The 27186-nt window shown below is 42.6% G+C and overlaps 1 protein-coding gene across 5 annotated transcripts in view; it reads left to right on the top strand.

Annotated features, from left to right (window-relative positions):
* The window catches only part of OSMR (oncostatin M receptor), a 61327-nt gene that overhangs the window by 33779 nt on the left and 362 nt on the right, over positions 1–27186 (top strand). For 3 of the 5 annotated variants that reach the window (XM_068535264.1, XM_068535265.1, XM_068535267.1), the window contains 13 exons: positions 956–1085; positions 1634–1785; positions 4307–4449; positions 4745–4898; positions 7696–7772; positions 8863–9085; positions 11791–11970; positions 13021–13125; positions 14605–14781; positions 15411–15578; positions 18867–18948; positions 19890–19962; positions 20289–22507. In XM_068535264.1, coding sequence (XP_068391365.1) covers positions 956–1085; positions 1634–1785; positions 4307–4449; positions 4745–4898; positions 7696–7772; positions 8863–9085; positions 11791–11970; positions 13021–13125; positions 14605–14781; positions 15411–15578; positions 18867–18948; positions 19890–19962; positions 20289–20864 — 2240 coding nt within the window. In that variant the 3' untranslated portion in view covers positions 20865–22507. Of the gene's footprint in view, positions 1–955; positions 1086–1633; positions 1786–4306; positions 4450–4744; positions 4899–7695; positions 7773–8862; positions 9086–11790; positions 11971–13020; positions 13126–14604; positions 14782–15410; positions 15579–18866; positions 18949–19889; positions 19963–20288; positions 22508–25628; positions 25750–27186 lie in introns of those variants that run through there. The other 2 variants (XM_068535266.1, XM_068535268.1) reach the window with 2 other exon arrangements.

The following is a 27186-nucleotide window of genomic DNA, read 5'->3' on the forward strand; positions in this document are numbered from 1 at the left end:
CCGAGGTGGTGGCCAGAAGACCCAGGTTTGACTCCTCTTCCCACGGCTGGGAGTGCCTTCTTGGCCAAGTTTCCCAGCCTCTGCAGCTCAGGGTCCTCCTTTGTGAATGGGCCCAGTAATGGCTGTTGTGAGGGTTACTGCATATGGCCAGGGCCCCGCCCCGGTACGGTGGCCGCACGCAGTAGGACTTCCGCAGATAAGGCCACTGCTGTTCTTAACTGGGTGCAGAGGTGTCAGGTGCCTCCATGGGTGATGGCGAGGGCAGAGAAGGCAGCGTTTCATGTTCCCTGTAGGTCTCAGTGTGCTCACCCAGTGGCCTCCCTTCCCCCGCACACTGGGGCGGTATCTGCAACTCCTCCCTCCCTGCTTCCCCTGCCAAAGGCTGTTTCTGGTCTCCTGGACGCTTGGTCACCTGTGCCTCTTGGCGTGGCCTCCAAGAGCTGCGGTGCCTCGGGGACTTGGCGGTGCTGCCCTCTCAGCCTCCAGCTGCTGAGTTTAGCAGGGTCCCCAGATCTGGCTTCCTGGCATCCCAAGCACAACCCACGTTCCCTGTAAGCCAGGGCATCCACAGTGAAACACCAAGCAACGCTGACTCCATTCATTCATTGTTCTGTTCACTCTGTCTGCACGTAGCAATACTGTTGAATGCTGCTAGCAGGCACTGGGGCTACAACTTTCGTCAGGCAGACAGAGTGCAGACCACGTGCAGTACACGCCTGCCATCCTCGGTGATACCCCAGCAAAGCACCAGGGAAGGAAGGAGCAGGGGCCAAGATGAGGTACCCGCAGTGTGCCTTTCTGGAGCTGCTGATGCGTTGGCCCCCATTGAAGTAATCTTTTCATTGTTCAGAGCAACTCTGTGGCCTCAGACCCCAAAGAAAGCTTTCCATTTCACTTGTCTTTCAATAAAGAGCTTCAGGTAGGTCTTTCATCTGTTTTTTCCTTGTACGGACAGAAGTGCTTGAAGAGCCCAAGGACTTTTCTTGTGAAACCCAGGACCTCAAGACTTTGACCTGTACTTGGGATCCCGGGAGCGACACTGGCTTGTCTAAACAGCCTTCCCAAAGCTACACTTTATTTGAATCGTAAGTGAGCTTTGGTCATATTAGTGATGGATTCTTCCTTGTTTAAGGTACTTGTGACAGTGTTACAGAAAATTTGAACAAATATTTTCAAACCACCCTGCCAGGCTCAGGAAGAAATCTTTAAGTGGTCTCAGGTATACAATACTTTCTACCTGAGTTTTGTTAAAGGACAACGTAGCATAAAAATGATAAGAAAGGCCATTAATGGTGAATCTTGATATGAAAATAGTTCCATGTGGTGATCTAGGTCTACCTAATTTCTACCTTTTCAAGAGTATCCAAAGTAAACTAAGGAAAGTTTTCACCACCCAAGAGGAGAAGTCAGCAATTCATCATTACACATTTAACTGCATAGGTCAAATTTTTTGAAACAATATTTTTGTCATTGGTATTTGTTGGTGACGGATCAATGCTGTTGTGTGGAACATAGTTTGAAAGCCACTGAGTGTGTCTCAGGGATACTCAGTGGATTCAGGGAGACACATCTGCGCTGACAAAAATGTAAACCCTGAAATTGTTGTGTGGTGTTGTTTTTTTTTTTCTTTAAGATTTTCCGGGAAAAAGACACTTTGTAAACACAGAAACTGGTGTAATTGGCAAGTAGCTCAAGACTCACAAGAAACGTATAACTTCACACTCGTGGCTGAAAACTACTTAAGAAAAAGAAGTGTCAGTATTCTTTTTAACCTGACCCAACGAGGTGAGACTTGAGTGTGGCCCACTGTGGTCACGAGCATATCTTTATTTGACACACTGTGTGATCAAGTAAGTGTGCCATAGATTTTCACCTAATTCACATCCTAAGTGAAGGTTTTAGTTTATAACTTGTTTGCACCACACTTCTCTTCATGGGTGCGTGCATGACCTATGGTCCCCATTATTTGTTTGTGTTGATAATGTAATAAACACCAACGAGCTTACCTCAAGTTCAAAATAGAAATCTGACAATAACTTACTTCATCTCCCATCCCACAGCCCCCCACCCTGCTCCTTCCACTAAGATAACAGATTTAAATCATGTGTGTGCATGTGTATGTATTCTCATTTTCTTATGAAATCTCCAAAATACTGTTTTTATTTTGTTTTAATGTATATGAGACATCAAGCTATATGTAGTAATGCTAGTAATTGCTTTTATACAATATTAAATTGCTAATATTTACCCATATTATTGAGTGTTGTAGTCCATTTTCACTGCTGTAGAGTATTTCATTGTGTAAATATACAGTGTTTTATTCATGCATCTCTTTTGGTGGATTTTCAGATTGTCTCAAGGTTTATGCTCTTGGATACAGTGTTAATAAGAGCATTTTGATATACATATCCAGTACACACCTAGAGTTGTAGTTGTTTTTCTTGAGTATATACCTATATACCTAAGAATGGAATTGGTGAGGACTCAGAAGATGTGAATATTCTTCAACTTACAAGATAATGCCAAATCCGCTTCCAAAGTGGTTGTACCAGTATATTCTCTCCAAGTTGGTATTGTCACCCTTTGCATTTTTGTCAGTTGAATGGATGTTAAGTGGTATTTTGCAATGGTTTTGATCTGCACAACCCTGAAGTTGAATAGCTCTTTCTGTGTTTTGACCACACCCCTGCCTCTTTTATGAAATGCAGCATCTTTAAACACGTTCATTTTTTTCTGGAATTCTCGTACTTCTCCTTTGCCTTCTTAATTCTACACCTCATTTAGATTTCAACTTAATCATCACTTCAGTCACCTAATTACAGGATGCCACCAATGTAGCAGGCACTGGGCATCCAGCAGTGAACAGAGTTGAGTAACTGCCCTTAATGTGTGTACATGCTAGTGTGTGTTCGGAGAGACGGTTGAGAGAGGGGCATGGAGACACACAGTAAACGTGTAAACAAGTTAATAACATAATTTCAAGCATCGCTAAGTCCTGGAAAGAAGATAAAATTCAGTTAAGGGGTAGAGAATGCCTGGGGTGCTGCTTCAGTTGGGATGAGGGCACTGAAGGATGAGGAGGCAGAAAACATCTAGAGCATTTGGAGCAAAAGAACAGGATTTGAAAAGGCCTTGAGGTGGGAACATGCTCTGGGTGTTTCAGGCAGGGAAGAATGTCCTTGTGTCTTTCCCGTGAGAGAAAGGAGATTGGAGTGGTAGGCAGTGGCCAGGTCACACAGCAACTGTGGAAGTGCGTAAGGTGGCAGGTTTTTTTATTTCAGATATTTTATTTTTCGGTTCTAAAATTTCCATTTAATTCTTTTTTTAAAAAAATTAGTTTCTGTTTCTCTGCTGAGAAGTGTTTTCCTTCTATTCCTTTCAGATGCAGTTACTTTTTTAAAAAAAAATTTATTTATTTATTTATTTATTTATTTTTGGCTGTGTTGAGCCTTAGTTGCTGCGGGCAGGCTTTTCTCTAGTTGCAGCGAGTGGGGGCTCCTCTTCATTGCGGTGCGCGGGCTTCTCATGGTGGTGGCTTCTCTTGTTGCGGAGCACGGGCTGTAGGCGCGCGGGCTTCAGTAGTTGTGGCACGTGGGCTTCAGTAGTTGTGGCTCGTGGGCTCTAGAGCGCAGGCTCAGTAGTTGTGGGGCACGGGCTTAGTTAGCTGCTCCACGGCATGTGGGATCTTCCCGGAACAGAGCTCGAACCCGTGTCCCCTGCATTGGCAGGCGGATTCTTAACCAGTGCACCACCAGGGAAGTCCCTGGATGCATTTACTTTTACCTCATGGATCTGTTTTCAACTCTTTATCTAATTGTAGCATTCCAAGGGAGTCATCTTGAGGCACGGGCCATCTCAAAGTTGACATCTGCTGATTGTCTTTTTCCTCGAAAATTGGTGACGTTTTCTCTCTTTTGGTTTTGTTTTGTATGTCTAATAATTTTGGATTGTATCCTTGACATTGTTAATGTTACTTTGGTTTCGACTCTGGGTTCTGTTATATTCTCTTTGATGGGCCACTTCTCCAAGTTTTGACTCCCCTCTACATTCTTGCCTGCTTCTGTTTAATTTTAAGAGTCCTCAGTTTCTTTTTATATTTGTTCAGAGTTTCTAATATAATCAGTGAGAAAAAAGGCTATACTTGGCTTACTCCATCTTGGCTGCAAGTCTGGTTTTGTTTGCCATTTTCTCAGAAATAAACAAAAATGCTTATTGAACAAATCAATGTAAAAATGAACTGCCTATTTACCAGTCTTTTTGGATCTGTGCTTGAATTTTTTTCATTTTTTCTTTTTTTTCTTTGCAGTTCATCCAATGACTCCCTATAACTTATTCCCTAAAAATGTTGGTGCCACAAATGCCACCATGACCTGGAAGGTACACTCCATTGGAAACAATTCCACACTTTTGTGTCAGCTTGAACTCCTTGCTGAAGGACAAGTGATACAAGTAAGTGTTTAACTTTCTATTTTCAAAAATTTCTTTGTGTCTAAACAGAGAGACTGGTGAGTGAAATCTCTTTAAACTCTTATTTCTATGATGATATGCGTCATCTGTTTAAAAGGTCCAGGAAATTAATCATAAACTTTTAGAGTTTAGAGATTTTTTTTTTCTCAAAGAACTAGTCTTGCTACAAATCAGGTCTTACTCTGTGTGTGATTTGGCTTTGCAATGAAGTATGCTCACCAATACTTCTGTCTTCTTCTCCCCACCCCGACCTTTTTTTTTTTTTATTTTAATTAAGCAACACAATGTTTCCATCAAGGTGAATGGTGAGTACCTCTTAGGTGAACTGGAGCCTGACACAGAATATGTGGCCCGAGTACGCTGTGCTTATACCAACCACTTCTGGAAATGGAGTGAATTGATTAGTCAGAAATTCAACACAGCTGAAGCTGGTATGTTCGGCTCCCTGACGTCCCAAGGATCTAAACTGACTGACAGGAGATGGGTGGGCTTCCCTGAGAACTTTTGTTTGCACCAAAAACTCAGGGGAAAGTATAACAACAGAGGCTTGGTACCATCTTTAAAAAAAAACAACAACAAAAAACTAAATTAAATGCCTAATGAAATGTGAGTGGGAAGATATCTACCTCAGACATTTGCCATCTGAGTTATTTCTACTGAACATTTTCTCTCTGATCTTCAATTTGCCAAAATGGTTTCTAAGCTAAAGGTATTGCTGGATTCCTGTTGGATCTGGGGCTATGTAAATGAGTATAAACTTTTAATTCAGGACTGGGGACAAACAGTAGCGTTTGTGCTGAGGAAAGCACCGATCTCATACTAAACAGCCTCGGGCTGTGTTTGGAAATGCAATGGTATTTGGAAACTTAGTCATCATTGTTCAGTCGTTCGTTCCCGTGACAACAAACTGGGAGCCGCCTTATCATGCTCTCAGGGGTCGTTTCCTCAATAATGACTGAACAGAGACCTTTTCCCCCAAATAACTATGTCTTAGACCTCAGATAAACCTCAGGAGATGAGATGGCCCAGCCTTGCTTTCACCTCCTTCCAATCCCAGATGAGAAAGTCTTACTGTTGCCCAGTTTACACATGAAACAACTTGGGCCCCTGAACTGGGGAGACGTGCCTGGTTTGCAGAGTGAATGAAGGGCAGAGACGTGACAGCAGTAACCAGGGCAGTTGCCGTTGATCTAGTGTTTAGTATGTGCCAGACACAGCTCCAAGGGCTTGCAATGTTTTCCCCTCAAATCCTCCCACCATGCAGTAGGTCCTGTTATTATCCACACTCGACAGATGAGGCCGTGGAGGCACAGAGAGGATGAGGCGTTTAACTGGCCCCGCTAGCAAGGGACTGAGCTGTGACTGCAGCTCAGGCCCAGGCTGGCTGACTCCAGAGCTCCACCCTGACCTGACCCAGACTGGCGTCTGCATGGCCTGTCTCTCGGGGGTGTCATTACAGCCTGGAGATCCTGTTGATTCAAGTCCTGGCTATTTTGCTGCCTAAGGAAGGATCATATATATTTATTTTACTCCATCTTATTATTTGTGTTTCTAAGCTGGTGAGTTCTTTCTGTTTCAGCCTGGGGGGAACATTTTAAAGCAGTGACTCTGATTGGCGGGCTGGCGAGGGCAGTGCATGAAAACCCACACCCAGGGCTGGTCACCAGAGGTGCTCAGCAGGCCTCCTCCCCTTGTCAGCGCCCCCCCCACCCGGCTCCCCTCCAAGACTCCAGTCATTTTTCGTAGGGGTGTAGTCCCCTCCAGAGCCCTGTTCCTGATGGTAATTTGGTTTATTCCTCAGTTGTGTTTCATTAAAGAATTTTTACTTTATTAATACTGCATGGCTTTGGGATTTTTTTTGCAAATTCATTCCAACATTATACCTAAAATTTAGTGCAAAGAAAAATAACAGAAAGATGGCATTTTTAGTAAATAGTTTCTTTTAGATTATAGTATCATAAACCTGAAAAATACTTAACTTTGCTTTTGATGATGACAAGAAAATGAGATGAATCTACTGATGGTGAATCCATAGATTTTTTTTTACCTTGGATAACACTTTGCTTAATGCTGGCAAAGTCAATGTTTATGCGTATTATAATCCTACTCAAGCAGAATCATGGTGAGCAGAGCTAAATGACACCATGGGAGAAATTATATTGACATAAAGAAGGAACACCATCAACTGTGCTGCAGTTCTCTTTTCTTGCAAGTAGTCGTGTACAAACCAGCTGAAGATTCTGCATTGAGCTTGGGGTCTCTCATTGAGTATTTCAGTACTTTTTTGATATAATATTGGCTTCTCTGACAGCTTGTTGAGAAAATTGAAATCTGCCTCTAACAGATTTTTAAAATATATGGTCACCTTTATGTTGAGTAGAAAGTGTCAGCAACTAAGGGGAAAAAGAAAAGGACTTTCTTCAATTTCAATTATTGGGGACTGTAAACTATATTTTTATGAACCAGAGAACTAAATTTGTATGTGTTATGTTGCAAAACAATGCTTCTTGCACAGAGATGTGTTGAAGCAAATCATAAATCACTGGTCCTACAGTTTACTGGCAAGAAAGACAAGGAAGCAAGCTCTTCTAGAACGGAGTGGGGAGAGGCATGCCAGGGGGAGGCGTGCAGCCAGTGCACTGAGGGTCCACACGCAGGCAGCTGGCCCAGGCCAGGAACTTGGCAGGTGGGCGTGCATGGGGAGGAGGGTGACAAGGAAGGGGTCCCAGGCTCTGACTCCAGCGACAGGCCAGCCTGTGTGCACTTAGGAACTCGGGGAAGAGTGCAGCCTTCCCCTGGGGCTCTCCACTTGAGTGTGTCCATTGCAACCTTCGCAAGCGGGGCAAGGAAACAGCAACAGTCTGCTGCTCCTAGAAATTCCAAATATGGGAAATTTACCTAACTAACCTCCTAGAATTGGACTGGCAAAGGATTCCAAAATTCCTTGGTGGCTTCCAGAAGCTCTGAGGCTTGAGTTCACAAAGGCCCCATGTGATGTCCCATTCAGATGTAGCAGCCCTTTCATAAAGCACCTACTGTGTGCCCCTAGTGAGGCGAGACCAGTATGGCCGCGGCCAAGTGGGAAGAAATCACAGAGAGTGAAAAAGCGAGAAGCAGGCTCAGGCAGGACAGGCCGTGGTCACTTGTGTTGACGAAACTAGAGAAAGGTTGAATGTATTGTTGTACGTGCATATTGTGACCCTAGAGCTTTTCTTTGGTTAATTTCAGCTCCCTCAGAGGCTCCCGATGTCTGGAGAAACATGAAGATGGTGTCGGGACATCCTACTGTGAGTTTATTCTGGAAGGTGAGATGCAGACGTTCAAAGAGACAGATTTTTGCTTGGCAGTTATCTTTCACTGAAACTAGACATCGGTGCAGTCTTCTGATTGGGAGGGCTCTTAACATGAATCCAGTAGGATTTGTTCCCAGTGGAGGAATCCCCGCTCCATCCACATCCACGTCCCCAACGCTGGACCAGTAACTCCTTCCTCAGCAGCCTCTTGCACAGGTGGCCGGTTCTGATTGTTAGAACTGCATCTCCTAACTTCTCCTGCCCCTAACATCTGCAGGGCCCAGTTCATGAGTATAAGTGGAGAAATATATACCGTAATTAAAAGTTATGAATATTTAAATATTCAGAGTACTTATATTTAAAAGTTATAAGTCAAGCTAAAAAACTGCAATATAAAATTAATCTTGTCCTTCTATCTTAACTGACATGCCTTCATGACAACGTGGAAGCCCTGGTTTGCATTGAGAACTCTCGGATTCCTCAGTGTTTGATGCTAAAGCATGGCCATGCTGAGGGAGCTGGCCCCCGGCCACAGGCCACCCCACTCTTTTTCCCATCTCCACTCCGGTCCTCCCCACCAGGGAGGACCCCCATGCACACACATGTGGACGTGCCAGTCTGTACATCCAGGTTTTGTCCACACCCCAAGCCAACAGTTGCCCCAGCCCAATCTCAGGTCTGGGGGTGCACACACCAGGGGCACTGTCTGTCCTCCGGAAGGTAGGCCGGAGGTTCAGGCCCCTCCCGTCTGGGTCTACTCCTGTCTTTACCACTCCGTACTCACTGAATGTGTTTTAATCCAGGCTAAAGAGTCCCCCTTTCCTGACTTGGTCACTCCTCTCTGGACACAATATGCTCTTGAGCTCTCCCCCAAATGATCCTATTCTCTGCTCAATTTTAGTTAGAATGGAATGTCTGATTTCAAGCTTGGTTTAGAAGGCGATTTTCTCTCTTAAGCTGTTTTAATTTGCCCGGTGTGTGTGTGTGTGTGTGTGTGTGTGTGTGTGTGTGCAATCAAGGGACAGAAAAGATGAAAAAGAAATTAAGCAAACTCTTTTCAGAGGAAAGCCCATTTTGAAATGATTGTCAATATTTTTTTCAGCCACTATGGAAAGTGCATGCCAACGGGAAGATCCTTTTCTATAATGTAATTGTAGAAAATCTAGACAAGCCATCCAGGTTAGAGGTCCTCTCCATCCCTGCTCCCACCAGAAGCACAGAACTAACCCTCGATCAGTGTTCTTACCAAATCCATGTCACAGCTCACAACAGTGTGGGCCCTTCTCCTGCTTCCGTAATTGTCATTTCTGGAGACCCTGGAAACGGTGAGTGTTTTTGGTTTTGTTTTTCTTCTCTAGAAAAATGTTGACAGTGTTATTAGGCAGAGACGGATAAATTAGAAAGACAGTAATCTGGGGAGACAAAAGATCTAGCTGCCAAACACTGTCCGTCATTTTCTTTGGGTTCAGGCATGTCAGCGGGTTTCTGGCGCAGTCCTCCTTTGTGTGGGAAGAAGATTTCAGCCATAGCTCAGGGATTCTTCCGCCAACTTGGGAAATTGTCTCAAATTTATTCAAATAAATGCAACACCAACAAACAGTCCCAACTGAGTGTTAGAGCTGGTATGAAAGCGCTTTGTGGCTTATGAAATATGAGGTGCGTTTATTATATGGCAGAATATTTTGTCCGTCTTGGCCACCTATGAAGAGCCCATGAACATTTCTGGACATCATGAGGAGAGCCAGCGTCATCTTTCGAGAAGGGCTTTGCCAAAGCTGTGGAATAAAATGGTGATAACTGGCTAAAACCCTTAGCCTGTGAGAGACCAGACAAGGTGGAAATGACCTTACATGTACAATTAATCATGGTGTACATTTCCTTCTTGGGAGAGCTGTGAAAAGAGGTGGGCTGCACTAACCCCGCCCCCAGCAGTACACACTCTGAGACACTGCACACTTGGACATGACCCAACAGACATCCTAAGGTCATTCATGAACCTTGCAATAATGTCACCCTTCAGTTACTGCTATAAAAATTTTCAGACCCTGCTTGTACGGTTATGTCACATTGCTTTATACCTATCGTTCAAATTAGGCTTACATTTAGGTTAAGTGGGCTAGATTAGAGGGTGTTATTATTTTGTTTTATTTATTTTGTTTAAGAACTATCCAGTGTGTCAAGAAAAAGAAATTGGGATTGTGCCACAGGAGAAAAACTAAGGAGTTACTTAACATAATCTTTACTTGTCAAGAACTGTATTAGAGAAGGAAGTGAATAGTTGTATTCTGTCTTTATTAGGGCCAGAACGGGAAAGGTGGGCATTGCATTCACCCTGGGGGAGTTGATAGATTAAAAAAAACACTGCCTCCAATGAGGCTCAGCTCAAACAGCTCTGCTAAACACTATTATCTGTTTGGGGTCATCCCTATCTGTGGGTTCCTACCATACCTTCCTTCCCCATGCCCTGCCTTTAGAACCCATTCCTTCCCCTTGTGAGGCCCTATCCAGCTTCCCTGATGTGGTCCACATTCTTAAGTCTCTAGAGTGGATAAAGGCACTGATATGCTATGAGACAGACCAAGGAGGTTTAGCCAATTCACACTGGAGTGTGAATGACTGAAGGAAAAAAAATAGATTCCCTTTCTCTTTCCCTCTACCTCCACTCCTCAAAACATATTTGCAGTTTTAAAGAAGCAGCTTAGTAAGAGTCATGCTTCTAAGTTTGGGGTGAAATTTTAGTCAGTGTGAATAAGTGAAGCAGAAAATGTCGGTTTTAATATGAAAGAGATTTGTCTCTCTGATGAAGGAAGACAGAGAAGCCATGTGGGTAGGATAGGCACAGGCCTTCTTGGGGAACCTCTCGCCTCACACCTGGGGCTGCACGTTCCTTTCGGTCTTCCCAGCTGGGTGATAATTTGGTGCCCTAGAAAATGTCATAGCACCCTGCTTTCACATCAGTGTTCAGCTGTAATTAGAATTGCCAGATAAAATAAAAGATGCCCAGTTAAATATGAATTGCAGAGAAGCAACAAGTACATTTTGAGTGTTAAGTCTGTCCCATGTAACATTTGCGCCACGCTGGTTGCCTCTCTGAACAGCTGCTTGCAGGTCCACCCCTTGATCAGAGTCTGCTTTCACTCGAGTGACCACCAGCGACCACTGCCCTCTGAACAGTGGCAGGCTGTGGAGTCAGCCTCAGAAATAGGAGAAATTCTCATCCCTCAATATCTAGGCTGACCCGCTTGAAATCAGTAGAACTGTAGTCCATTGAGACCATATCACCTTTTTTCCAATTGTCAGACCTTAGGAAAACTACCCTGGTGCATAAAATACATTGAGGTGGTATCCTAGGTCATAAGTAGTGTGCACATCCGTTCATAATCTGGCTTAGTACATACCTGAATTGTTCTTTCCTTTTTTCTCCACACTCACCTCAGTTTCTGCCCCTAACATCTAGGAGACAGTAGTTAGTTCAGGGGCAGCCAGCATTATGTGGGACAATTAAGCCAAATTATTCATTCATTCAACAGATGATTTTTGAAAGCAGATCAAGTACCAGACACAGTTCTAGGTCAAGGGTCAACAACTTTTTCGGTAAAGGGGCAGAGAGTAAATATTTTAGGCATTGTAGGCCAGACAGTCTCCAATCTATATTCTGTATTCTTTGTTTTTAAAAACTCTTTAAAAATCTTAAAACCAGTCTTAGCTTAAGGGTCATATAAAAACAAGCTTCCGAGGCTGGATTTGTCCTGCTGGCGGCGGTTTGCTGGTCCCTGTTTTAGGGGCTGACGTCCCTTTGGGTCTCAGAAGATGAGGACAAGGGGCATCTGAAGGGCAGGTGTGAATAATTGTTGGGAGTGAGAGGCAGGAAAACATCCCTCCTGCCCTAACCCAAGCCCCGTAGCAATTGCAGAGGTAGGGCTCTTACCTGCTAGATACACTGCGTGTTCAAGTTTATTTTCTTCTTTAGATATTTTTGCAAAATGTACGATTAACTAAATCTGAAGCATTGCCCTCTTTGTATGTACAGAAGAGGTTGAAAGCGGAAGAGTTAATGGCACAGAGGACGGATTTTCTGTGTCTTGGAAACCCCAATCCGGAGATGCCACAGGCTACGTTGTGGAGTGGTGTGATGGTCCCCAGGACCTGCCCTGTGTTCTCCAGTGGAAAAACCTAGGCCCCAATACCACAAGCACAGTCATCAGCTCGGGTAAGAAGAACCTTCTGTATTACCATCCTGCTCCATCCACCTGGCAGCAACTTCAACAGGGATTTCTGTATCATCTCAGATACTTTGTGCTCAACTGATAACTACAAATCCAGCGTGGGTCTTGGAGTTCAAATTTTGCAGTGATGTGGTCTCAGTTTTGACCTTTGTATCTACTTTTACAGAGACTATCTGGACCGAAGGCTGGAATAGGTGTTCATGAGATTCATGAATTTGTTCAGCAGTGAGTCAGCAGTCTCAAATGAATGGCAGAGGGACATTATAACAGTTGTCCTGAGAGCTTTTACAAAAGCAAAGAAGTGTGTGGATTTGGGAGACATAGGAGTAGAGTTGATGGGAGTCGATTATCAACTCCTTCAGTTTCAATGGAACATATAGAACTTGGCCTCTTTCCTCCCACACTGGATTTGTCATTTCGAGATTACTGGTGTAGCAGTTACAGGAGCCTAGGTTTGTGGCCTGATTGGGGGGGTTGCTGGCGCCATCTGCTGGGCTCAAGATAAAGATGTGGGAATTGTCCGGGTCCAGAGGGTGATTGATGGGACTCCAGGAGGGCATTCAGTGGCTGGTGGGGAGTGAGGAGGCGAGTCTTCCCTTGGCTTGAGCAGTGTCAGTGGCATGGTTCAGAGGTGTGGGGTGAGGGGAAAGTGAGGTACTGGAAGCAAATCTTCCAGACGCTTGCCCTTCGTGGGCAGAGAGAAGGCCAGTCGCTGGCAGGGGATTTGGAGTCAAAGGAGAGTTTTACATGGTTTTCTGTGTCTGGTTGAATTCTGCGCCCAGTTGCATGCACGTGGATAAGGGCATGTTTGCGAGCTCTTGATCAAGAGGATGACGCAGAGGACAGTCGCCCAGACTTCGTCGGAAACGCTGGAGGATTCAGGGGAAGGAAGGAAGATGGTGGAGATGAAGGGCAGAAACCCCGAGGAGGAAATTCTTAAGGGGGCACAAATTCATTTTTCATTCTTCTTCTTTTCAGAAGTAAAGAGAATGGCATCCTGTGTTATTGAAAATCTGTTGACTTTTCTTCTCTAGGTGCTTTTAGACCAGGGGTTCGATACAACTTCCGAATTTATGAAATTTCTGCCAAAAGGATGGCTCATTTATTAGAGAAAAAAGCAGGATACTTGGAGGAACTGGGTAAGTTTAAAGCATTTAATGTGTCCATTGTTCAGAACAATCCAGAAACTCTTCACTTTGGGTTTAGGAAGATTACAGCACCTTTCCTAATTTTCAGTGTCCTGTTTGTTCTGGCAATGGGGTTTTTTTTAAAAGTTATTTTGTAACCATACAAATATAAAACATTTTCATTAAAGACAAGTCATAAGATATTATGCAAAAGAAGACAAAATCATTGCTAATTTTACCACCCAAGGGCAAATATCCAGAGTTAATATTTTATGTGTATCCTTTCTCAGTACAGATATACACTTTTAAATAAAAATGGGATCTTTTTTATTACTACTCTATGCAGTTTTGTAAAGTGCTTTTTGATTCATGTCACTAAGTAATATTTAACTGTATCATTTTTTAGTACTGCAAAGTGCCTCATGGTTTGCATATGTCAAATCACCTGTCGTTGGACTTTTAGGATGATTACAAAAATATTACTCATTTAAAAAAACTATAAAATTCACCTTCAGTTATCTTGCAGTCTCAAATACTCAATCTCTCTCTCCTTTCTTGGCCAAATCTCTTATGCCCTGTCTGACTCACCATCATTTTAGCTGAATCTTTGTCCATTGCTCTGATGATGGTTTTTCAACAAAGTCCCGGAAGTAGAATACTCGAGCCAAAAGGTTTGAACTTCTTAAATACAATTTTACAATTTTTAAGACTTTTGGTAGATACTGTGAAATCGCTGCCCCCCCCCCAGAAATTGTACCATGATCCCTCCAGCAGTGTGGGGGAGTTTTGATCCTCCCACGTGGTTGCTAATTCACCTTCTCGGCATCCAGGGTCTCACACCCACTGGAAGCCGGGCAGCTGTGTCCTTGATTGCCTCTCACCAATCAGACCAGCTCTTGGGGTTCTCCGTTGGGTGGGAGCTGCCCCAGATGGGCAGGAGGGGTGTGTTGTGTGTTTTGGCAGACATAGGCCAGGTGTGCACCAGCGTATGTGCTGAAACAGGCTCTCAGGGAAGCCTCAGAATAAACGCTTTCCGATTCTCCCTGTGACACTTGGACAATTGTGCATTGCTGCCACCTGGGAACTAGAGTTCTTCAAAGTTGCCCATACCTCTTCAAACATAACCCTTCCTCCTCCTCCCTTCCTCCCTACTTCAGTTCATCCTCCCAAACACTGTTGAGAATTCAGACTCAGAATGAAGTCTAGGAAAGCCTTTCTTTTTTGCTGTGTGACCTTGCCAAGTTACTGAATCTCTCTGGGCATCCATTTCTACATCTGAGAGAGGTAAGGCTTGAACAAGATGATTGCTCAACTCCTTCCCAGCTCCCACGAACTAAGTCAGGGCGTACATCCTCTGGAGAAAAAGATGACACTCCTTCACTTGGCACACACGCCTACAGAGTGGGCCGTGGTTCTGCTTTCAGTTTACACCAGTGCGCTGAGACTCTTTCCAAATCATAAATCTTACATTATCCCAACTTCCTTTCCTAGCTCCTTCAGACAACCCTCAAGTGGTCATGAGTAACTTGACCTCCCACTCCTTCACTCTGAGTTGGAAGGATTATTCCACTGAATCCCAACCTGGCTTTATACAAGGATACCACGTCTACCTGAAACCCAAGGCGGGGGAGCAGTGCCCTCCGGCATTTGAAAAGACAGTTCTTCCAGGTGACATTTTTTTTTTTTTTTTTTTTGTCTGTTTACCGTTTCAAGGTCTCATTATTTTAAATCATTGGAAAGGCTGCCGGCTGTCTCTGACTGTGGCCAGGCTGAATTCTGTGCTCACGTGCTTTTATGACGGAATGGTGTTCTTAAACAAATTAGTAGGGTGGACCAGACGATGGGGGCCAGGATTTTAACTTACTTAAAAACAGTGTGGCCCAGTATTTTTAGAAGCACCTGAAATACCCTCAGCTCCTTAAGAAAACCTACCACTTAGGAAACGTTCTTGCTAACCTCATTTTCTTTTTTTCTTTGACTTCATTAAAGTTTATTAAAATGTATATCTAAGTAGCTCTGGCAGGCTCTTACTCTCTCTCTGGCAGGTTTGAGTGCTTCCCCTGGATCAGGAACATCCCTTGTTTAGTGGGGTGCTTGCTTTGCTTGCCATCTCCCGAATATTTTACCAGTGTCCCCAGTGTGATGAAATTATGATTTCATTTTTGGTTGGTTTAGAAATGTTGGCAGTGCCAAGTCAACGAGAGTATTAGTGCCCCACTGGCTCACAAGATCTTTATCACGCTCTTAATAGTTTTTTCTTCCTGAAAAAAAAAAATTTTTTTTTTAAAACCCCACAGAGGACTCACTATGTTGCAAACACACAATTGACAACCCAGAACAAAAGACATTTGTTGTGGAAAACCTACAGCCGGAATCCGTCTATGAGTTTTTCGTCACTGCTTACACAAGTGTTGGCGAGGGTCCCCTGGATGCCTTCACAAAGATCACAACTCCGGATGAATACTGTGAGTTTTTCCAAATCAAGACTCTTAGCAGTTCCTGGGAAACTGACAAATGACACACACATGGCCATGGGTTTTGTCTAGATCGGGAATTTTTAAACCTTTCTTCTCTGTCTTTCTTTCTGTGTCTGTCTTTCTTTCTCTAGATGAAACTCACCAAAAAAAAAAAAAAAAAAAGGAAATGTTACACAGAATCCATCCCACTACATAAAATAGATAAGAGTGAAGCTAATCCAACTGATCTATGACCTGGAACCTTCCTCTTGCCTCTCTCTGGCCCCTGAGGCACTTCTCTGGAACTCAGTCCCAGAATAGTTTGAAAATCACTGATGGCGTATTTTAGTGTTGACTTGGGAAGAGCCTTATGAGTTCTGTCTGGAGAGGGGTGGGGATGTTTTTCTCAGCAGAACTGCTCTCTGCAGCCAGCCTTCTGGCTGGTTTCTCTCAGTGGCAAATTACCGGCTTCCTGACCTTGCCTCTCTGGGGGTACTAGAAGGTGCGGTGGGGCGAGCAGTGTTGGTTCACGAACCCGGTGTTTGCAGATTTGATGGAGAAAGGGTGAGATAAAGAGAGCCATCCTTTCAAAATGCATTTGGCTTGAAAGATGGAGAAAGAAGAGGAAGGGAGAAGAATGGCAGGTTACTGGTGAATAAGATTCTGCCGGTTAAATCCTGCCCTCCAACAAAGAGGAAGGTGGTGGGAGAAAACAGATACTGACGGAGGAAGCGGGGAAAGTGGGTAGCAGATAGGGCATCGTAGGAGGTCCACGCTGGAAAGGACCTCTCAAGATACTCCTCCATGAAAAACAAATAGGCTAAAACATCTGCCTGAGTTGCCAAGTGGTGGAAGGTGGGGCTCTGGGGATGGGGTGGGCTCGTCAGGTAGAACCACTGGCCTTGGCTGCCTGACTGGTGATGAGGATGCCCGTGACCACAGCGGCAGGTTGGGGCTGAAACATGCATGGCCCCAGGTCTCTAAGCCAAAGGCCAGAACTCTCATAGTCAGGTTAAGATTTCAGTCAACAACTCACATTACTTGAGCATGCTTGCCATTTTAGAGTTAATTTTAAATTTATTTTCAGGCTATTTTTCTTCCAGCTTCAGTATTTACTTGGCTGGGAGAGGTGTGTGTATGAGTATGTGTAAAAGACACACACACACACACACATATAATACATATGATTATCTTTATCTCAAGTATATTTTCTAGATTTCATTTATTTCCCTTACTCATGAGAAACCTCCTTAGCCTTGGCTGTGACTCAATTATATTGATTATTATGAAAAAGTAAACTAAATTGCTGCATAATTGCAGCAGTGAGAATGACAGTCCACAGTTACAAAAATAGTATGGACGACTCACAAATGCAATGGTGAGTGACAGAAGCTGGGCCCCGCTCTTGCTGCACAATTCCACGCGTAGAGTATAGACAGAGGCAAATGCTGTTTATGTGGCTGAAAGGCAGGATAGGGGTTACCCTGGGAGGGGAAGATGCCTGGATGGGGACACTGGGGGACTCTCGGGGGAGCTGGTAACGTTCTTTTTCTTGATCTGGGTACTGGTTTCGTGGGTATGTTCAGTTTGTGAAAACTCATTGAGCTGTACACTTAGGAGCACTTTTCTGTATGCACATATTTATTATACTTCAACAGAAAGTTTAGCAAAGCCTGTCTGAAGTTTGGACACTACTATGGGTAGCTCCCCAGGCTTCTTCTCAGATACATTACAAATTCGTAATTTAACCAAATTTTAAAACCAACTGTAGTCATAACAAGTACTGCTCTTGAGAGCAAGGCATTCTTTTTTTTAAAAAAAAAGCATTCGTGTACTGATTTATTTACCTTTATTTATTTATTTTTGACTGTGTTAGGTCTTCGTTGCTGCATGCAGGCTTTCTCTAGTTGTGGCGAGTGGGGGCTACTCTTCACTGCAGTGCGCGGGCTTCTCATTGCAGTAGCTTCTCTCGTTGCGGAACACGGGCTCTAGGTGCACAGGCTTCAGTAGTTGTGGCACGTGGGCTCAGTAGTTGTGGCACATGGGCTCTAGAGTGCAGGCTCAGTAGCTGTGGCGCATGGGCTTAGTTGCTCCGTGGCATGTGGGATCTTCCCAGACTCGAATCCGTGTCCCCTGCATTGGCAGGTGGATTCTTAACCACTGTGCCACCAGGGAAGTCTGAGAGCAAGGTGTTCTTTAGTGGTGTCAGGAGGAGTTTCTTTCGCCTTACCTGGTGTCAGGGATAATTTTAGGCCAGTTGTCGAGGTGCTTTCTCTGCCACCCTCTTACCTTCCCATGTCCTTTTCTCCAGAGCCCTGTGCTTCCTCAGAGCCCTGGGTTGGGCCTGCCCTCCCTGACAAAACTCCAGCGTTATCCACCAGCACCACAAGTCAGGCCCCATTCCTGCAGGACGGCTGGCGAGGGGGATGAGGAAGGCAGGGAGGCAAAGGGATTGAACAGAAATATACGTACATGTGAATGACTGCCAGCCTCCAAAGCCCTTCGTGCGATTTGCTTTTATAAAAGAGGATGTTTACCAACCCAGCTGAACTATTCTTCGGTGGATTTGCAAGCAGTGAGACCAGGAAGATGGGCATTTATGAAAATGAAGTACAGGTTGACATATCTGAGAAATAAAAATAGAATAATTATCCCAGGTGATGACTTAGGTAATTTTCTCAGAGCCTAACTAGAAGGGGTGCATTCGTCAATTTTTGACGTGTAATAAAATACCTCAAAATCTCAATGGCATACAAAACCAAGTCTCTCTTTTGATGCTTCTGGCTTGGCTGATGTAGGCTGGGCCAGGTGGGACTCCAAGCTTCAGGTAGGTTTGTTCCCTGTAGCTTCACCCTGAGGCTTAGGCTGAAGGGACAGTGGCTCTGAGGGACCAACCCTTCTCAGAGTGGGTCACAGGAACACAAGAGAGCAAGCCAACTACAAGCACACTGAACGCAGCTACCAACCAGCATGACCACTACTCACCTCCCATTGGCCAAACCAAGTCACGTGGCTGAACCCCCAAGTCAAGGGTGTGGAGTATAATTCTCATACAGGGAGGGAGTAATGATCCAGTCTGTCAGGAGAGGTAATGAGTTTGAGTCACAAGTGTTGAGGGCAAATGGTTCCCTGTGTTGGCTGGTTGGTCTCACTGCCCTGCCCCCCAGCAGTCAGACAGAACTCATATTGAATCTTGCACAAATAGAGTTTTGAGGAACAAAAGACATGTAAAACTTATTTTTATTCCTTTGAGGGAAAAGCAGTCATTAAAAATATCCCTTTCTTTTTCCTCTCCAGCCCATATACTGATACGCATCATCCTGCCCATGATTTTCTGCGTTTTGATCGTCATGATAATTTGCTACTTAAAACGTCAGTGGTAAGTGTGCGGGGAAGGTTTTATCCAAGAAGGAGTCAAAGAAAAATCTAGAAAGGAGATAGAAGTCACGCCTGATAATATGAGGAAAAGTGCTGAAAAGGAAAGAACAAAGGAGGATTTGGTGGAAATATGATAAGTTTTAAACAATCTTGTTTATCAATAGATAAGCAATAAATCAATACATAAGGAAACCAGACTTCCCTGATGGCGCAGTGGGTAAGAATCCACCTGCCAATGCAGGGGACGCGGGTTCGAGCCCTGGTCCGGGAAGATCCCACATGCCGTGGAGCAGCTAAGCCCACATGCCACAACTACTGAGCCTGCGCTCTAGAGCCCGTGAGCCACAACTACTGAGCCTGCGTGCCACAACTACTGAAGCCTGCACGCCCTAGAGCCCACGTGCCGCAACTACTGAAGCCCTTGCACTCTAGGGCCCGCGTACCACAACTACTGAGCCTGCGTGCCACAACTACTGAAGCCCGCGCACCTAGAGCCCGTGCTCTGCAACAAGAGTTGACACTACAATGAGAAGCCCACGCACCTCAACTGGAGATAGCCCGCACACAGCAACGAAGACCCAACGCAGCCAAAAAAAAAAAAAAACAATAAGGAAACCAACTATTTTTAAATGTTGCAAAATTTGTTCAATAGCAATAGCTAATATTTATATTTCACTTACCATGTACTTGGAAGTGTTCTAAGTGCTTTACGTGTAACGATTCATTTAATGCTTCCAGTACCACCATCACCACCGTAATGATCTGCATTGAACCAGTAAGGAAATTAAAGCATAGAAGGGTTAAAAAGCTTGCTTAAGGTTACAGTGTTAATGAGTGACTGATGGAGCACGGATTAGAGCCCAGGAATCTGACTCCAGGGTTCTCACTCTTAACCATTCCACTATAGTGCAAAATTCAGTCTAATTTTCACTGTTTTTCTAGGCTGAAGGAGAAGTGTTATCCTGACATTCCAGACCCTTACAAGAGCAGTGTCCTGTCGTTAATAAAATCCAAGGTAAATGCTGGGAAATTGTATGGATACTCATATACTTGTTAAAGACCAACCCAGGGCTGGGGCTATAATAATCATATACTCCTAGACCTTCTGAGGAAGATGTCACAAAGCAAAAGCCTCTTCTGCTCGCATAGCCATGAAAGGGTTGAACGCAGCTTTGATTTCTTCTGTCAGGGGATATCTTTTGGTTTTCAGCATCACCTCCAGTTAACTTGTGACCAGGATAAAACAAAAAACACCTGAAGCTCTAAGTGCGTTTCACATACCTTATATACTGTGATACACACACACACATTATCTTTGCACATTTTCTGTTTCTGTTCCAGGAGAATCCTCAACTAACAATAATGAATGTCAACGACTGTGTTCCAGATGCTATTGAAGTTATCAACAAGCCGGAAGGGAGTAAGATACAGTTCTTAGGCACTAGGAAGTCACTCACAGAAACTGAATTTACTAAGCCTGCCTACATTTACCTCCTTCCGGCAGAGAAGGACTACTCTGGCCCTGGACCTTGCATCTGTTTTGAGAACTTCACCTATAATCAGGCAGCTTCTGACTTTGCTTCTTGTGGACATTTCCCAGTAACCCCTGAAGCCCCACCACATCAGCTGGGACCATTGACTTCACCTGAAAATTTACTAAAGGCACTGGAACAAAACTGTATGAATTCCCTGGGAGGAATCCCAGCCGGAGAAGCTAATTTGACTTATGTGTCCCAGTTGGCTTCACCCACCTCTGGGGACAAGGGCAGCCTGCCAACAGACCCACCAGAGCCAGCACTGTGTTCAGAGTATAAAATGCAAATGGCCGTACCGCTGGGTCTTGCCTCCGCTGCCCCAAGCGAGCAGAGCAGCCTCTCCTCCACTACCCTTTTAGGTCAAGGTGAACACTACCGCTAGGCAGTGTACCCATTTCATATCCTTATGCTACACAGACCCTAGGAGAAGCATAGCCGGCACCATTCCGTCACCAGATACCTCGGGCTTAATCCCAGTGAGCTATCATCACCGTTGTCAGGTCTGATTTATCATCTAATCTTGCTCGGTTTTGAAGGTCAGAAGCCGTGAAACTCACCGTTCATCCTTGGAGCAAGCTCACTGCAGAAATGGCAGGATCGTGGGAACAGGCTCGCCTTGCTGCCGCGTGTTCCACGTTCACCTTTATAACAGCAGACTTGGCACTTGACATAGGGATAGACCCCATCCACTCAGTACTGGACAGGTCCTTGCAGTTCAGTTCTGAGCGAGAAAGTATTTCCATTACGTTTTACCCCACATTTAGTATCTTGAAGAGTAAAGGAACTAGATTTCAGGCTTTCATAAAGGCTACAGAAGATTCGTTACTGGAGCACAAATTGTCGATGTTAATTTATTCTGGGTGTGTTTAATGACGAAGTCACAGATATTTGAGACCAAAACAGATTTTAGACTTGCCTTGAAGCGATGATACTTTGTAGTTCATTGATGTAGTAAAATGAACTCTTCCTATTAGACCTCACCTAATAGGTAAGACATGCGAACGAATCGATGAGATCCCCACGATTGTCCGTTTAGTTTACCACGGTTAAAGAGTGGGACCGGCATGGAACCCCTGCCTCAGTGTCAAGATCATAGCACTCCTACTTAGGAGGCACGTCTTCTACCACAATGTTTGATGACTACCTCAGAACAGATAAAAGGAAAATGTCATTAATTCCATTCACATTTATGGTTCCTCTTTTTTTCAAGAACTCTGATATATAAATGACCTATTTTCAGTAAGCATCTTTTGGACTCTGCAGTAGGTTGTCTGGGTCAAGATAATGCCTTCAGTGTCTCCTTATATTTCTACTATGCTAATATAAAAAAGTGAAACCTCATTGTTGAACATCATTTAGATATAACTGCAAAAGGCTAAATGGAGTGGGAACTCCTGTAGTGGCTCAGCAGCAGCTTTGTCTCTTTGAACCAATATATGCAAAGCATATACCTGGTACATAGCAGGTGTTCAGTCATGCTAGAGTTCCTTTCTCTTCTCTCTGCCCGACAACCCTTAATGTTTACTTAGCACACTTCTAAACAAGCACAGTTAGTTAGGGGCTCCTTTTTCTTTCTTGTGGTGGAGAGGACGCTGCCTGTGCTTCTGGTACCGAATGCCCTGTGCTGTGCCATTCCACACTGTGAAGAATGAGAGAGAAGGAGCCACAGCTGAAAGGAAGACGGCTGTCAACTGACCTAAATACACACAAACCCGGACGTCTGTTCAGGCTTTTCAGCTTTTTCCTTCCATATAACTAAGCCTTTGGCTGAATAATGGGCTATGTGCACCTAACATAGTACAAACGAGTATCTTGATTAAGAGTTTTGAGAAGACTCTGGGGCCAGCATTGCTATCACTTAGCCTCTTTGAGTTTGTCATGATGCAATTATAAAAGTACATAGAAACATCAATGACAGTGATGATTGATTTGTAAATAGTATCCTTCATAAAGATTTTCTTTAAAAAAAATAATCCACAAGACCTTGAAGTCATTTTTGGTGCAATAAACTTTAATTAAAATATTTCACCATTGCATTATTTTGTTTTCTCTACCTCAATGAAATGAAAATCTTAACAATTATTACAGCCGATAAATAAGCTTACTAGAAATGTAAATTCCTGGGTACCAGTGCAAATCTCATAACCAGAATCTCTGTGGTCCAAGGCCTGGAATCCATATATTTCATAAGTTACCAGGCATTCAGATGCACACTCGACTTTGAGAATCATTGGTCTAAGTCAAATGAAGATGTCTTTCTGAAATATAACAACATACCAATAGGAAATGCTGGGCTATATAACTTTGTCCTTACAGTATCACTATGACTATAGTTTTGGCTGTAAACATTCCTCTCCCATCTTCATAAATAACCAAACAACTTAGTATTTGAAATCTATATGCCATTTAACAGCATCATTTTAAGAAGTGTTATTCAGAAACTTTGAAATTTGTATTCATGTGTCAGAATTATTACGATTAAAAAAAAACCCAACTCATGGAAAATTTCAAATATATACAAACGGAGAAGAGTTTAACAAACCCTTATGTCCTATCAATCATCAATCCAAACAGCCACTAAACCATGTTTGTTTTAGTCCATCTATACTCTTATTCAGTCTCCCTCCTGATATGATTTTGAAGCAAATCATGATTTCATCTGTAAATATTTGTTTCTCTAAATAGGCTTTACTTTTTCTAATATAGCCATAATACCTTTTAAAAAATCATACCTATCAAAAAATCGAACAACCCAATCAACAAATGGGTAGAAGATCTAAATAGACATTTCTTCAAAGAAGACATACAGATGGCCAAAAAGCACATGAAAAGATGCTCAACATTGCTAATTATCAGAGAAATGCAAATCAAAACTACAATGAGGTATCACCTCACACAGGTCAGAATGGCCATCATCAAAAAGTCTACAAATAATAAATGCTGGAGAGGGTGTGGAGAAAAGGGAACCCTCCTACACCATTGGTGGGAGTGTATATTGGTACCACCACTATGGAGAACAGAATGGAGCTTCCTTAAAAAACTATAAATAGAACTACCATATGACCCAGCAATCCCAATCTACTGGGCATACAGCCTGAGAAAACCATAATTCAAAAAGATACATGCACCCCCAATGTTCACTGCAGCACTATTTACAATAGCCAAGACATGGAAGCAACCTAAATGTCCATCAACAAAGGAATGGATAAAGAAGATGTAGTACGTATATACAATGGACTGTTAGCCATAAAAAAGAACGAAATAATGCCATTCGTAGCAACATGGATGGATCTAGAGGTTATCATACTAAGTGAAGTAAGTCAGAGAAAGACAAGCATGATATCACTTATATGTGGAATCTAAAAAAAGCTGATATAAATGAATTTATTTACAAAACAGAAACAGGCTCACAGACTTCAAAAACTTATGGTAACCAAAGGGGAAAGGTGGTGGGGTGGGAGAGAAGAATTAGAAGGCTGGGATTAACATATACGCACTACTATATTATAAAATAATCAACAAGGACCTACTGTATAGCACAGAGAACTCTATACTCAGTATTCTGTAATAACCTACATGGGAAAAGAATCTGAAAAAGAATGGATATATGTATACGTATAACTGAATCACTTTGCTGCACACGTGCAACTAACACAACATTGTAAATCAACTATACTCCAATATAAAATTAAAAATTAAAAGAATTAAAATTAAAAAAAATCACATCTAAAACCTAGTTAGTAATATTCCTTAGCAATATCAGGATATTTTGATGGTGGGAAGAACTGGCAACTGACCTAAAAATAATGCCTCGGCCTGGTGACTAGTCCTCAGCTGCAGGTAGATAGGCTGGGAGCAGGGACCTAGTCACACAGCAGAGCTATGGACCTGCTGAAAGTGCCTGCTGACATTCCAACACCCGACTCATACTAATTCTAGTGAAACTGATTCTCCACTAGAATATGATTTATTAAGAAAATCAGGTTGAATTAGACAACATGAAATATTTCTTCTAAGAGCCCTGCGGAAAGATTAGCTGACTTTCATCTCAAAAAAATTACAAAACATACTAAACATTTTGCATAAAGTAGGACTTTGAAAATCTTTGAAGAGGTACTTCCCTGGTGGTCCAGTGGTTAAGACTCTGCAATTCTACTGCAGGGGGCACGGGTTCAATCTCTGGTCGGGGAACTAGGATCCAGAATGCCACAAGGTGCGGCCAAAAAAAAAAAAAAAATTAAAACCTTCGAAGAGATACAACAGAAGATTAAAAGCCTTCAAAAGTAGCAGTTAAAATAATACAATGACTAAATATATTCAATTTAAAGGACTAAGCAAATGTAGTTGTCTTTGTCCTCTAAGCATTAAAGAAAACAAGTTTTAGTACATTTTGGTTTTTTTGAAATCAATATAAAATTAGTTGCTACGGTTTGAATGCTGCCCCCACCCCCCACCAAATTCCTATGTTGAAATCCTAACACCCAAAGATGGTGGTGGTATTAGTAGATGGGGCCTTTGGGAGGTGATTAGGTCAGGAGGCTAGAGCTCTCATGAATGGGATTAATGCTCTTAATAAGAGACACTACAGTTTCCTAGTCCCTTCTGCCATGTGAGGACACAAGACCCAAGAAATCTGGGACCTGAAAGAGGGCCCTCACCCAAACATGTTGCACACTCTGATTTCAGACTTTCAGCCAACAAAAGTGTGAGAAATAAATTTGTTGTTTATAAACTGCCCAGTCTGTGGTATTTTGTTACAGCAGCCCGAATGGATTAGGACAGCACTTTATTTTTTTTTTAATTTTTTTAAACTTTTTGTTTTGTATTGGAGGATAGCCAATTAACAATGTTGTGATAGTTTCAGGTGCACAGCAAAGCGACTCAGCCATACCTATAACATGTATCCATTCTCCCCCAAACTTCCCTCCCATCCAGGCTGCCAGGTGACACTGAACAGAGTTCCCTGTGCTATACAGTATGTCCCTGTTGGTTATTTTAAATATAGCAGTGTGTACATGTCGATCCCAAACTTCCTAACTATCCCTCCTTCCACACCCTTCCCCCCTGGTAACCATAAGTTAGTTCTCTAAGTCCGTGAGTCTGTTTCTGTTTTGTAAATAAGTTCATTTGTATCATTTCTTTTTAGATTCCGCACATAACGGATATCACAGGATATTCTTCTTTCTCTAGGACAGTACTTTATATACCAAAGAGTTTTAAAAAATGAAACAAACTGAAGTTCAGCTATATCGTCACAGTTTTCAAAGGTGAGCTGTGTGATGATGATTAAGTGTGCTTTTTAGTTTAGTTGGGGGCCAACTATGTTTTTGTTGAAAAACAATAGTAGAAGGCAGTATGAAAATGATACACGTGCTTAAAAGCCAAACTATCCAAAACAAATCTATTTCTGAATACATTTTACCACATTTAATCAACTGTAACAGACCCTAGCTTTGACATTGAATTTTATTCTACAGGCTTGATAATTCCCCTTGTGGTATTTTCTTTTGCCACTAGGTGCCTGTAGGTTAGCTTACCTGATCCAGGCCAGTTTCTGTGTGAGAAATCAAATAGCTTACACAGAAAAGTCACCATCATACCATCATTGCTCATTTTGTATATTAATCACTAAAAAAATCAGAATTGTTCTATAGATCGATCCACTTTTTCAAACCCTTTACAATAAACTGCGGTTAAAAAATAAAAACTGTAAAGATATTTGATTAGATTATGAAGTGTTTAGAAAGTATAAATTGCTATTTTAAAACATTTGGAACAAGCCGCTATGTGTTACTGAACCAGATTCTTATCTATGGTACCTAAAAGTCACTTTTACCAGCCTCAGTGGTACATAAATCAACACTGATGGTTTTAAAATTTCAAATAGAATGACACAAGTTTAAGAATTTTTAAGTACATTTTATTAAGAATGTATCCCTTTGATAAGATTATGCTTCAGGAGGCTTTTAATGCCCTTGACATAAAACTGTACACATTATACAAAAACAAGAAAACCACAAAAAAAAAAATCAAGGTGAGCAAAACCATTAGAGGACAAACCTTATTTAAATTATACACAACTCAATGAAATATTCTTACGGAAAATATATAAATACTTTTTCTTTCTATGTTACAGTTATACAATATAAATCAGATTTCAATGTCTGTTCAGTGACCTACAAACACCAGAACCTCCAAATATGTAGCAGCGTATTACTAAATAAAAAAGAAAATTTTGTGGTTAGGGAGCATTAAGTCTGAGATTTTTTTCACAATCCCTTACCACTTTTCAAAACTAATTTACACCATTTGTTTTACAATGCAGCTTTAGGGTTTCTGACAGGCCAATAATGGAACATTTTTCAACTATTATCTATGAAAGTTTTAACCCCCCCCCCCTCCTTTGCCCCAAGACTTTGCATTTTGTGCTAAATCAACCTATTTAGTGGCAAAATTACAAGATATACTTTTTTGGCATAAATTATATTTTTCAAATTAAATATTTTATAAAGAAGGTCAAACAAAATGTGCAATTTATGCATGCTGTGGCATAGCTATCCACCTATATTACAAAAATACTCTAAAGGGGAGAAAATCCACATTCTGTGTGAGTCATAAAACACTACTATGAATGAAAACTGCCCTGGGAACCTAAAACTAAAAGAAAAAACAAATGCTCCTAGAAAGAGTCTCACATATTTCAA

This window comes from Eschrichtius robustus, chromosome 2 (genome assembly GCF_028021215.1).
Source record: "Eschrichtius robustus isolate mEscRob2 chromosome 2, mEscRob2.pri, whole genome shotgun sequence".
Classification (NCBI taxonomy): Eukaryota; Metazoa; Chordata; class Mammalia; order Artiodactyla; family Eschrichtiidae; genus Eschrichtius; species Eschrichtius robustus.